Raw genomic sequence first — 14,094 nt, forward strand, 5'->3', positions numbered from 1 at the left:
TTATTCTAAAAGAAACTTCCTCCAGGAGTAACACCAGACCAATTCTACTAGTGGTAGCCATTAAAAATTAAATATATTACAATATATTATTAGCTAATTGAAGGTGGAAGTCCGGTGATGGTCCTTTTAATGCAATGATGTTCATTTATCCACTAACACATGCAGAACAAAAGCTGGTTGTTATAGTTTCTTCTTTTTTTTAATTATCTATATCACTTAATGCCCCTTGTCTCCTTCAATAGTATATGTATTTATAATTGAATAAATCACTCATATGAAGGCTGCATTCTTCATATAAGATCCTGAGACTGAAATAAATAAGATTTGACCATTTAAAAGCACTTAAAAGGTGTTTTTTTCCTCCCCAGAACACTGAGGGCTTAAATGATGGAAATCATAATTAACTGAAGTTGTGTATTACTGATTCTTCACCTGCAGATGCACCTGTAAAAGGGTTTATGGGTCTTCTTTAAGCTGTGGACATTTGGTGAGGTGGTGCTGAGGAAACTAATAAAGGAATACTAAGGCACTCAGGGCACCACAGCTTCCTGGATCCATATCTTTTTTAAGCAGCTTTCAAATACTCACATTTGGCGTTTGATGTATTCTTTAAGAAGCTTTTCATCCACTGTGTACATCTGGACCTTGCTGCCGTCATCGTAGTAGTAAACCATGTTGGTGCCAAACTCTGAGGGCACCTGAACAGAGCCGTCGGACGACTGAGAGTCGCGGAAGCTCTGAGAGTATTCATAGCGGCCTGAGAGAAATATGAGTAACACTTACTGAATAAAGGATAAGCAGTGAACGGCTGAACTTTGCACCCCAGCTTTTCAGAACAGTTCGAACAAGATGATTTGAGTACAAAAAGAGAGTAACACTGACAATATGACTGGAAGTTATTGATAGTAATTGAGGGAAAAGTTGACAAAACTAAAAAAGAAAAAAGAAAACGTACCTCGCCCACGACCTCTCCCGCGCCCACGACCTTTCCCTCGGCCTCGTATTCCTCCACGAATGCTCCCGCTGTCACTCCGGACGCTGGCGGTATCGTCCCCGAAGTCCCGCTGCTGACTTCTCCAACCTGTGAATGAGGACAACATGAAAGCTTTAGTTTCCGATGCTACCGATACTTCATGTGGTGGTTTTTCCCCGACCTAGAGAGCCCCAAATGTTTCTGTGGGGCCGATAAAACCAGACAGATTCTGAAGAGGAATTACATTAAGAACTACTAAGAACCTGGGATAAATGAGGGGCTTACAAGCAAACTACTTTTAGAAGTTAAGCCTAGTAAATTAATGCCGGGAAGATGTTATTTTTATAGTTTTGTCAATCATTTCTTTTGGTTATAACATTTTAATCTTCAGCGGAGATGCAGCAACATCACTAAAACCACTTGTAGAGGGCAGGAAGCATGAGCTGCCAGATGATCAGACAGAGCTGCAGCACACAGTTATCTGCAGCATCAATTGATCTGTATTTATCTATTTATTTTTACTACAATTTAATTAATTGTTTGGTCTATAATGGGTCTGAAAATAGAGGAAAATGTCCATCATAATTTGTTCTACACCTCGTTTTGGAAACCAAAAGGAAAATATTAAATGTAATATAATTTAATTCAAATGAAAGCAGCTTATTCTCACTTAGGGGAAGCTGGAACCACTAAATCATCAACATTTCTACTTTAAAAATGACTTAAATGTTTGGTTGTTTGTCAAAATAGTTGCGGACTGTTCTGACTCTCTGTGTCGGCTCGAATCAGAAGTTAACGCACCTGAAATGTGACCTGAAACTACTGTGGATGAAAATATGAACCAAGAGTGAGGTTTTTTCCACAGAATATTATAATATAATATTATTATTACTGTTTTTAATATATATATTTGGGGTATTTGAGATGATGGTAGAGAAATGAATGAAGGAAGAGATGGGGAATGACCTGCAACAAAAATCCCCTTAATCAAACTAGCTGGGGATGCTGGTCGGCATCTTAATCCCTGATCCGCAGGAGCGTCCCATTAATTATCATCTTAATTTAGTTTTTTTCTCCTAAACAGGTGCGGTAACCATCACACTGACCATCTGACCACTCATCTTCCTTCCCTCCTCTCACTAAACTCGATGATCCCAGATCTTAGAAGCTAGTGCGTCAAATAATTATCAGAACCGACAGAAAAAGTTGCCAAAACTACATAATTACAACCAAAATTGTTCTCAAATTGTTTAGATTCTCATTTGCTTGAACAATAATAGAGACTATCATGAGTAATGCAAGGCTGAGAGCTCAAACAGGCTTTGAATGACGTGAAAAATCAAATGAATCACTACAGATTTGAGTTTGGTTGAAAGGACATAGTAAAGCTTATCAGTGAATGTGAACGCATGCTTTCATTCTGCTAGTTATTAGTATGAAAGAAAAGCTTTCAGGCTGTGGGAAGACAGATGGTAGCGAGGAAAAGTGAAGAGCAAACAGTGAAGCCAAACCAGCGAGCGAAGGAATAACACAGACACGGGATGCGGAGAATGAAGTGAAGAGAAAACAGTGAGCTGCTGGCCACTTACTCCTGCTGCTATCAAACGCCCTGTTATTATGGAGTGTGTGATTGGGCGACGTGGGGTCGGGTGAGTCGCTGGCGGGGTCTGCGTCCGAGCGTGCCGGGCCCCCGCCGGACGTCTTGTCGCCATCGTCCCGGGACGCTTCCTCCAGCGGCAGAGAAACCCACTTACGTTTGTTACCTAGCGATGATTGCACACCGAAAACAGAGCCTGAAGAGTTTTGTTCCAATACGATGGAAATCCAGTGTGGAACAAATTAAATCATCAACCAGCGTCTTAAAATACAGATCGAGTGCCATCCTTTCCCTGTGGCTGCTCAATAACACTTTCTTTTTTGGCTAAATATGATTCAAACTAGCTCATTTCTTAGTCAAATAAAGAAAATAAAGAGCTGTAATGCAATCGCTCGTCAAATGATAACAAATATATCATTTAAACATTCGGCCTCCAACCTGACACAACAGGAAAATATACATATTCTTCTCATTTCATTAGAGGCTTTGGACTATTTTTGCTTTCCTAATATGCCTTCTTGCAGACAAGTAGAAAGAAAAAGTATACGGTGTCTATTTGGCATCTGCTGATTTCTCGTAAACTCATGAATGTGTTTTTTCCCCCTCTCACACTCACACTGAGGCAGAAATCTGCTCTTCAATCGGACTTACATACTTTTAACTTCCCAGTTTCATCCTCTCGATAATCTGAAGGTTTTTACTGAGGCGTTTGTTCATATATCATTCGGAGCCTCACTTATAGAACATTTTGTCCCTAAAAACAGGTCAAAAACAGTTTTTACAAGGGCTGCTGAAAGTATTTTCTGATTTATGTAGCGATAAAGGAAAAAATGTCCCCTGTCAAAAAACCTTTGGCTCTAATATGTCAACAAAATAAAAATAGAATTTTGACCCTGGTTTAATCCAGTGTTCAGACTTCTGCTGTGGAAATGTATGAAAATTGGGGAATTTATTTAATTAGATAATGTTTAATTTAACATATTGCAAAAAAAATAACTATATTTCATGATGATTAGTTGCTTTTTCACCCTGTTTCGACTAATTAGTGGTAAATCAATCTTGTTTTGGGTTTTTTTTTATCCAGTTTGTCTGGTTTTTTTAAGCACAATAAATTAAACATTGTTAAAGCAATAGTTTGACATTTTAGGAAATACGCTTGTTCCCTTTCTTGCGGTGAGTTAAATGAGAATCTGTTGAATATGAAGCTAAAACCAGGGGACCGTTAGCTTAGCTTAGCTTAGCATAAAGACTACATAAAGGAGGAAACAAGACTATTTAAAGGTAACAGAATCCACCTGACAGCTCCTCTAAAGCTTGACCCATTATTCTGTTTTTACTAGTACTACTATTCTTCACTAAAGTACTTGAATATGCTACTGAGATCACATCCAGATGCAGATTCACACTCTCTCTTATCAAAACAACAAGTTTAAATACACATTTAGAGGTTCATTTTTCTGTATTCACACCGATAAACTTTAAAAAGGGTTTTCAAAAAGCCTAAAGAGGATCATCACATGTGGAACAAAACTCTCCATCTCTGGTTTAGACACTCGGGAGCAGATGAAGTGGTGCGTCTCTTGTGATTAGCCTCCACAGAGGTTTTACTGGCTGTTATTTCTTATTTAAATGTCTACGAGATGGGAGGGAATCAGGGGAAGTGCAACACATGATTGATTATCAGAGAAAGGACATGCATCAGTCTGTGCCAATCAGAAACCACCAATCGTGATCAGGACGGTTATTGACATGCTCCCTCTACACAGCAATCAAGGAAACAAACCGTCGCTGTCCAGTGAAAACGTTTATCTCCAAATCTGGTTTAAGTGGCTCATGAAATCAGTAGATTGTGTGAAAAATGTCAAAACTTTACATGATTTGACTTTTTCACCCTCTTATTTGAATAAAAGTTGACATTCTGGAGATGAATCGTTTCACAGGCCAGAGAGGAAATGATCAAAGTCTGATCTGCAGCCACTACAATGAGCCTCTTTCGGACTAATTATCAAAGGATGCTGAGTAACATGCTTCACCGAGGGAGGAGGACGCCTCACCCTCACCTCCTCTCTTCTTCAGGGCGGCGCTCTTGGCGTCCTGTGCCGCCTTGGACTCTCCGTCTTTGGGCAGCTCTCCCAGCGGGTCGGGCTGAGCCTCCTGGTTCTCTTTGCTCTCGCCGCCGTCGTGGCTGCTCTCCGATTTTCTCTCGGTCCGCTCCCTCCTCTTCTCCTTCTCTCTGCGCTGGGAGGGAGGCTTCTTTCCGTTGTTGTTGAGGACATTTTGCTGCTGCTGGAAAACGTAAAGACACATTTCTCTGTTTGAACACTCAACTTAGACAGCAGACGGCATTTTAAACAATTAAAGCCGACTAAAGAAGATTTTAATAGAACTTTTCCTCTTGGTTTGCTTGAAGAACATTTTACATATTCAAGAATATAAGTTTACCCAACCTCACCTAAGAGCACCTCAAGGTTCCCTGGATTTACTGCATGTGTAACCGACTGGACATTGAGCCTCTGCTGTTTTTCTATTTTAGAGAAATTCTGGACTCAAACGGTTTTGACAAAGCAGCCAGAAACTTTGAGACATCTTGTACCAAACAGCAGAGTTGAATCCTAAATATTTCTCTTATTTGATGTTTTTAGTGCTCCATCTAGTGAGCAGAAGTCAGAAAAGCTCTTCTGTAGTCAGACTGTTCAGTAAAAGCAGCACAAATTGTTGTCTTAAAAATTATTTAGTGGAGCGTTTACTTTTTCCAGAATTTCTAATTATTTCAACAATTTTAAGCTTTTTTTTAAATTTTATTTTACTCAGATTTTCAGACTGCTGAATGAATCCAAGGCGTCAATTTTGGATTATTCTGACAGCATTTAATTTACAAACCAAAAATTTGAGATTAATTGAGAAAATAAGCAGCAGCACTAATGAAAATAATATAAATATATATATAAAATATAGTAGTTCAAAATGAGCTAAATGACTTGAACCAACTACAACAGTAAAATCCTGCTTTTAAATGAACACATGAGGAATAATAATAATAATAATTATCGAGAAATATATAATTGTAAAAACATTTTGAGCACTTTTAATACTTTAAGTTCATTTCCCTGATTATACTCACACTCGTTCTCTGAAGATTTTCAATGCAGGACTTTCACTTGTAACAGACTATGTGGCATTAGTGCTTTTACATAAGTAAACAATCTGAATACTTCCCTCACCACTGTTAATATGTTTATTTAACATGTCACACACACTTGTCGTACCTCTTTGGCCAGTTCACCAGGCGTGGGCCAGTTTGTGATATCGCTGAAGTCACTTGACTGTGAAATTGAGGGGGAAAAAAGACAGAAGTTAAGTCCTGTAACAGCACTCACTTTGATTATCTTAACATTTTAACGTTCAGTTTGGGTTCAGGTAGAGCGTCCGAGCGTCTTTCTGTCAGAAACCGATGAGGGGAGGAAAAGGAGGTCAGTGCTCCGTCTGTGGGGAAACTGCAAACAATGACGATAAACAGGCCGAGTCACTTTCCACCACCGTGTATGTTGTAAATTTGGATAGCCTGATATGAGATCAAGGTTAGACAGACGAGTGTTACAGTTACACTCTGCAAGAACCGCAGTGGTGTTTCTACTACAGGTGTATTACTGCAGTTTTAGATACAAGAGTGAGGAAACAAACCGAAATTCATCCTTTAGGGTGTTCTGGCTTTTAAACAACTCTCATCAACTGATGCGTGTCTACTGACCGAAATGTGTTTTCCCTTTGGGACATGTGCTTAAAAGGGTCGGCTCGCCCAAACAGCGATAGAGGGCACAAGGAAATATTTGTGACAACTTCAAATCACCACAAAAAGTAAAATAACAGCAAATAAAAGTCTAATCTTTAGTTAGTGTCCGTATATATTTGAGCTAAATCCACATCCATTACTCCAGAGCTCCTGTTTGATTTTAAAAATCTACATTTTCTGGCCGCCCTCACTGTAAATTTAGACCTGATTCACTGCTGCACATTAACTGTATGAAGACAACGGAAAAGTGTCGTAAACCTGTTTTATTTCTGGTGGCCAGCAGGGGGCGACTCGAAGTCAGAAAGAATGGAAGACTATGCGAAAAACAGCCGACTTCTCACTTGATTTGTTGCCTCAGTCACTAGTGTCGTCAACACAGCATGATGTGGACTTATTGAATTATGGTCCCATTTAGGGGAAAGCACACGGTAAAGCAGGGTGTATGCTTCAGGGTGAGACGATGCTGTGACTAAATCAATCAGAGGCAGCCTTTGTGGAACAAACGTCTCCGTCTTCTTTCTCCAAAAAAAAAACGAGATGGTAACAGCCGTAAAGCCAAACTCGAGGCTTCGACACTGCGGTCCAGTTCTGCTCCGTCCTCGGTGTGACTTGAAAGCCCTGGCCCTTCCCTTGCCTGGCTGATTAATCGACTTACTCAGATTTTGATTATCTGATCTTTGTCCCGTGGTTTCTCTGCTTCTAACACCAACAAACGGGCTACATTTCTTTTTTTTTTGTGTGGTTTAAATGTGTTTCTTGGACGTATTTACAACTTGGCTGTGCTGCAGCCTACAGGCAGAGGGTTTAAGTGTATTTTTCCACATCCAAGACGAAACCCTCTGACCATCTGGCCAAGAGCCACTGGTTATAAAATGATATTCATGTGGTAGTGGAATATACACTTGAAGGGCTTTTATTTTGAAAACTGGCTGGATTCTCTTTGACGTTTGTCTGACCTCCTGCCCGCCTCGTCTGCTCTGTGCTGCTTGACGTGATATGCTCCACGGCGCTTCAGGTGGGTTTTAAAGCGTCGACTGGAGTGGTTGCGATCAGCTCCGGCAGCCACGTGGCCGCCTGAACGCAACGCAGACGCCCCCGGAGGGTTTTATCCTTTAAAAAGGTGCCCTGATAAGTTTTCTTGTTCCTGCGCTGCTCTACCTGAGCTCTAACAAACGTGTCAGATGCATTTCCCTCCTCATAAAACGTGCAATGCAGTTTAAATCCGGCATTTGTTTACATCCATGTTTACTAGCTTGCAGTCTTGCTCTTCCACAGACCAGTGGAACAACGGGAAACCGCTGGTATTGGAATCCTCGAGACAAACAAAAAGAAACCGCTCCATAGACCTACAGGGGGTCAAAAACACCACAGAGTGGCTTTGACATAATTTGGAAAATGTTTAACTCATCAGGCTTCCTGGTTGTAGCTGGTGGTAAAAATAGTCTCCAATATGTCACAGTTTAGAGAAAATATTTCATAAGATGGTTGAACAAAGTAAATATAGTGATAGTGATAATGTAACAGCTATTCTAGAGTAAAATTTAAGCCCCTTCAAGACTCTTAAAGCCTTTATCATCACATCTGAACTGTTACTGTAAATGCAACTGAAAAAATATATTTTATACCCACAGGAATCAATGTATATTGTCATTTTGTCTATTTCATCAGCTAAAATGTCTCGATCAGGATAATTACCTGGTGTGAGACAAACAAATATGACGATGGGATCGTTTCATTTCTGATATTAAAAACCAGATCATGTTCAAATGGAGAAATTTCAAATTCACGCATATTCTTAACCGTGAAAACATTTTCCAAACTTTGTGTAAATCATGTGTTGTAGTTTCAACAAAATCATATTGTGTCGATATATAAACATTACTTTCACCCAAATTAATGACAAAAACAAAACAAACTGGTTATCAAAGTTTTAGTACATGTATGAAGAATCTAGTTGCATTTAAAGCATTAAAATGGGACACAGTTCACTAGTTGGAACATTAGGCTATATGAAAAAATATCCATGTTAATATTGTGATAATGATTATAAACACATCAGTGCAGCTTCAGTGTTATGGTCTCCTCTGACTTTGGCCATTAAAATGTCAAAAGGTTGCGTTCTTCATAAACTGTACCTGATATCGACCTTTTCTTAATTACAACGCACCCTCATTCCCAAACCATCGTTACCTATCTGCGTTCATTCAAATCCTTTTTACTTTTATTTCTTTTTCACTCTGTTGTTCCCTCTCCAACACATTCACATTCACATTCATTTTAAACAACTGCAGTGGAAAAACTGGTTGGAAAGGCAAACAAAACATCCACACAGCGGCTTAAACCAGCTAGCGTTTGGCTTCTGGCAGATGTTAATTTCCCACCTTGTATGTCAGAAGCTGACGGGGGGGCTACGGCGGAGAAATATGAACACGTGACCTGGCTTCACACAACCAAACATGTAGGTTTATTTGCAGGTGAGAAGTTGGCAAAGCTCGCAGGCAAACACCACTTATGCCTTCTAATTAGTTTTGATAAAAACACATAATTATATTATATTATATTATATTATACAATCAGCTGAGACATTAAAAAGCAAAAGAGTGATGCTTTAGGATCAATTATCAAGATATTAATGATGCGAAACGTGTCGTCTACGGTATTTGAACGCCTCATGTTTGTGATGTTTTTAAGGCCTAAAACTAAAGTAAAAAAAGACGATTACCTTGCTGGTTTTTCTCGGTCTGGGCTTGCTGGCACGGACGACTTTCAGGGTGTTTTGTTGATCTGCAGACAGAGAATCAATAAGTGAGACTGACATCATAACATTTGACACGACAGGCACTAAATCCAGAGGGCTTTTATCCTTCTTAACAGCCAGAATTCAGCAACGCCTGCGAGCAGGTTGGCGGCCAGTGAGGTTGCTCAACACTGGAGTTAAGAAGTCACCGGCTCTTGCATGCTCTGTTCTTTGGGAACTTCTGTCAGCTCAGAATGAATAAATATCCTCCACCCCCGGGGACTGAGCCACTGAACTAGTTGAGGGTGTTTTGTGTAAAGCCAGCGGCAGCATGCGGCTGTGTCTCTGCAGGCAGCTGCAGGCTGGGAGTGGCCCGCTGCAGCCTGACAGTCCCTATCGCTCGGCAGAGGATGGTCGGATTGATAAGAGGCGCAGGGCCGAGGCTTACACATGAATGGGTGTATGCCTGCCTGAGCCTGCAGACGTCCACCCCGCTGAGCTGGTTGTACAGTAACGCTGTAAAATGATGCCTGTGCTCTCGCCAGAGTTGAAAGCTTCAAATATAGCTCCCCCTGGTCGCCCTGTGGTCTGACACACATTCACAACTCAAACTCGGTTGACCGTCTGAACTTGACGAAGCTGCGGTTTAATTTTACTGCCGCATGTATTAACGAATTAATGCGACACTTAGGTGTGAAGGGAGCAGTCTTGTCAAGCTGGCACTGAAATGATTGGCTGATTAGACATTAAGTTATTCAATACAATTCTGATATCTGATTATTAAAGGAGTATGCCACCAATTTAGTATTAAACTACTATGAAAGTTGCAGAAAGAATGGTTAAAATTGGAGCAGAAGAGGCAGAGATTTCCTGACTTTTAGTCCTGAGGGGGGAAAAAATAAATAAATCCTACATTTCCCATAATGCATCAGTGCCTTCCATTAGACCCAGCCCGGCCTGATAACCATGCACATCTTTCAAACTCCACACCCGAGCTGGTAACGCCGGCTTTTGTCGTAAATTAAACGTCTGAAGTTGAACAAGTTCACATGTAAAATCTGTCTGTTATTGATCAAGTGAAATTAAATTAATGAATGAATTAATTAATGAAATTACATTTAAATTAGAAAAAAGTGAATAGTGGATCTAATGAAGATTTATTCACAATAATTTTGATAATCTATTAGATTTTTTAATCTCTAAAAACACTCACTGTCTTCAGTGTGATCATAAACTGAATACATTATGGTTTTGAACTGTTGGGGGGGAAACTATTTCATGATATTTATATCTAGAAAACTGCTACTACAAAATAAATAATAGATAGTTGTCGCCCTAATCAATGACTGCTATAATCAATTACTTGCTGGAGTCATTTATCAAGCAAAAACAGCAAGACACAAGACATTTGAAGACGCCACCTTGGGCTCTAAGAACTGGTTATGAAGACTTGCCAAGGGTTTTCTGTCATTTTACAAATTTTTAAAAACAATAAATTCTCAAGAAAAATAATTGATATCTTATTATTAATTTAAATTACTTGTAGTGTTTTGTGAGCTTCTCTTCATTTCAAACACTGTACATTTCTAAAAACAGACATATTTCATAGATACGATTCATATTTTTCATTGTACATTTGTGTTTTTTTATATTTGAGGTTCTTGACTACGGCAGCAACAAGCGCTTACGTTCATTATCAATTATTTTCACAATTAATCAATTCGTTGTTTGGTCTAGAAAATGATAAAAACCTGTCGATCAATGTTTCCTGAAGTCCTGGCTGACAAATGTCTTTGTTTAGTGTCATGGAGGGCTGAAGAAACCAGAAACAACAAAAATCACATTTAAGAAGCTGGAAAAAGTGAACGTGAACATTTTCTTCTTTTAAAAAAAAACAGACACTAAACAATGAATCGATTGGCAAAATTGCTGCCAATTAAGTTAATAATTGGCAACCAATCGATTAATCGACTAATCGTTGCAGCTTTAATCTTGACTACTGCAGTACTTGTATTCTCACATGTTTATTAAAACTCCTTGTTTGTGAAAACCTACTTGAGAATAAAGCAATACGCTGACTTTCACGCTCAAAGGAGCTACATAAATCAAATGTATTATTATTAATTGCTGGTAAAAACAGTCGACTTGCCACCCGACTTGCTTCCTGTTTGTCATTTTGAACTTTTACAATATGTGTCAGAGCAGTTTGGGCTCTGCGCACTTCTGGAGAGCATTTTTCTCCAAAAAAAATTATAGTAAATTGTTAAAACTAAGCAAATACGATGACTATAATTACTCTCTTTCCCACCTGTGCAGCCAGCTAGTTCACATACTTGTGCTTTCACTAGTGACAGTGGAGAGCAGGCTGGTGGGAGGACCTGCAGGCAGCCAGGCCATTGGACATGCAAAACGTGTCTTTACAGCAGCTAGCCTGGCTGTCTTAGCTTTTTAACCCCGAGACAGCACCAATCCACTGATTTTACCCCATATTGTGCCCCCCAGGTGTGCTGCATTTCACCCACACTTGCCCTGGTGTTCTGTCAGTGAGGGGGAAGAAGGTAAAAACGGGGGGAAAGCCGAGTTTGAGGCAAAAGAAGTAGCAGTTGTCAGCAATCAACACGTGGTGCTCAGTACGGGGCAATCCGAGCAAGAGGAGAGGAGGAGGAGAAGGGGGGGATGGGGCAAATATGCCACCATCAACACCTCATGACTTAGCTGACATTCAAGTGTATGCACTTCATTCAACACTTAAATAGCCCCAGTGGGGTATGACAGACCCGTGCAGGGGAGATTAAAGTGAATTTCCCTGCAGTGAAGCTGTCAAACTGCTGCAGACACAACGTGCTCTCTCTCTCTCTCTCTCTCTCTCTCCCCCCTCTCGCGACTCCACTGCACAGAACTGCGTTCACGAAAAGACATTTTTAACCCATCTCACCTTTCTCCTGCGAGCTGGAGGTGATGTTGCTGATGGGCACCCTGCCAGTGGTCCTCTTAGTCCACGGGTTGACTTTCGGCGGGGGAGCTTCAACAACTTTCCTCTTCACCGCCTCGACAGCCGAGTCAGCGTTGCTGCTTTGGTCGTTTTCTTTATCGTTTTCGTTGCATTGCTTGTGCGAGTCCGACGGGCTCCTGGCCGCCTCGGTGGCCTGGACGTCTCCCAGCGGCTTCTCCGAGCCCCTCTGCCCCGGCTCTTCCTGCAGGTGAGCCCCCTCGGACTTGCTCTGGCTCCTCTTCTCCTCCGCTCCTCCGCCGGAGCTGGCCGCTGTCAAACCGGACTCAACCCGACTGCACTCAACCTCTGTGGACATCCTGCTAGTTTCCTAACAGCGCGCAGTGTTAAATCCAGTGTGAATATTTGGTCCTGGCTCTCTTATCCCGGAGAAAAGTCGTGAAAAGCTCAAGAGGGGGGAGACCACAGCCACAACTTGAGGTAAACAACTTTTGGGCTGGACCTCGCTAGCCAGCTAGCCAAGTAGCTCCCGAAGCTAACAGTTAGCTAGCTAGCGACCATGCAGAGGTCCGCGAGTCCGAGCTAAATGTCGCCGTTTTCCGCCTCGATCGACCGATTCACACCGACAAGAAGTTACCTCAGGGTCTGTGGTCAGCCACCATGTAGACGACACGCGTTGAATCGGTTCTCCGGCGAGTTTCTGTAACTTTTATTTTCTTTTGGAGATCCACTACAGCGACCTCCCCTCAGTGCGGCTGCTCTCCACTCCACGCTACCAGCTAGGAGCTCGTGCAGCCAGCTGCTCTGAGCCTGTAAACAGTGACGCTGCTGCCCCCAGCGGCCACGAGGCGGCACTGCAGCACACACACACACACACACTTTTACACACACACACACACACACTTTTACACAACCTATCTGCATAAACACTGCAGTGTGTGTGTAGTAGTAGTAAATATATTTGTACAGCTCTGGAGGGAGCAGTACCACTGTATACAAATACTCCATTACGAGTAAAAGTCCTGCATTCAAGATCTCACTTAAGTAAAAGTACAGAAGTATTAGCACGTACCAAAAGTACAAGTATTCAGAGTGCAAAGTGGCTTTTAGACTCACTTAAGTAAAAGTATTTGCATGAACATGTATCAAAAGTAAAAGTACTCATAGTGTGGTAGTAGTGGTGGAGCAAGTACGCTTATTTTTCACTTCAGTAAAAGTAGCAATAGGCCACTACAGTGTAAAAATACACTTATGTAAGTAAAAAATACTGCATTCAAGATCTCACTTAAGTAAAAGTATTTGCATGAACATGTATCAAAAGTAAAAGTACTCATAGTGTGGTAGTAGTGGTGGAGCAAGTACACTTATTTTTCACTTCAGTAAAAGTAGCAGTAGGCTACAAATACACTTATGTAAGTAAAAATACTGCATTCAAAGTCAGTAAAAGTACAGAAATATTTGCATGAACATGTATCAAAAGTAAAAGTACTCATAGTGTGGTAGTAGTGGTGGAACAAGTATGCTTATTTTTCACTTCAGTAAAAGTAGCAGTAGGCCACTACAGTGTAAAAATACACTTATGTAAGTAAAAAATACTGCATTCAAGATCTCACTTAAGTAAAAGTATTTGCAAAAACATGTATCAAAAGTAAAAGTACTCAGAGTGCAAAGTGGCTACTGTAAGGAGTGTCAGAAGAAGTATGCAGGTTTTTTTACTTCAGTAAAAATAGCAGTAGGCCGCTACAGTGTAAAAATACACTTATGTAAGTAAAAATACTGCGTTCAAAGTCAGTAAAAGTGCAGAAGTATTTATAACAACGTATCAAAAGTAAAAGTACTCAGAGTGCAAAGTGGCTACTGTAAGGAGTGTCAGAAGAAGTATGCAGATGTTTTACTTCAGTAAAAGTAGCAGTAGGCTACAAATACACTTATGTAAGTAAAAATACTGCATTCAAAGTCAGTAAAAGTACAGAAGTATTTGCATCAACATGTATCAAAAGTAAAAATACTCATAGTGTGGTAGTAGTGGTGGAACAAGTACGCTTAT

At 40.6% G+C, this 14,094-nt stretch overlaps 1 protein-coding gene across 8 annotated transcripts in view; it reads right to left on the reverse strand.

Moving 5' to 3' along the window:
- Nucleotides 1–12,807, reverse strand: part of larp1b (La ribonucleoprotein 1B) — a 31,487-nt gene extending 18,680 nt beyond the window's left edge. For 5 of the 8 annotated variants that reach the window (XM_070841833.1, XM_070841832.1, XM_070841831.1 and 2 more), the window contains exons 1-7: nt 12,033–12,807; nt 9,083–9,144; nt 5,837–5,893; nt 4,625–4,856; nt 2,563–2,736; nt 956–1,081; nt 589–757 (exon numbers count right to left, since the gene is read on the reverse strand). In XM_070841833.1, the coding sequence (XP_070697934.1) occupies nt 589–757; nt 956–1,081; nt 2,563–2,736; nt 4,625–4,856; nt 5,837–5,893; nt 9,083–9,144; nt 12,033–12,405 (1,193 nt within the window). In that variant the 5' untranslated portion in view covers nt 12,406–12,807. The remainder of the gene's footprint in view (nt 1–588; nt 758–955; nt 1,082–2,562; nt 2,737–4,624; nt 4,857–5,836; nt 5,894–9,082; nt 9,145–12,032) is intronic. The other 3 variants (XM_070841830.1, XM_070841836.1, XM_070841835.1) reach the window with 3 other exon arrangements.
- Nucleotides 12,808–14,094: the final 1,287 nt, after the last annotated feature.

Source organism: Pempheris klunzingeri, chromosome 13 (genome assembly GCF_042242105.1).
Source record: "Pempheris klunzingeri isolate RE-2024b chromosome 13, fPemKlu1.hap1, whole genome shotgun sequence".
In the NCBI taxonomy this organism is placed as follows: domain Eukaryota; kingdom Metazoa; phylum Chordata; class Actinopteri; order Acropomatiformes; family Pempheridae; genus Pempheris; species Pempheris klunzingeri.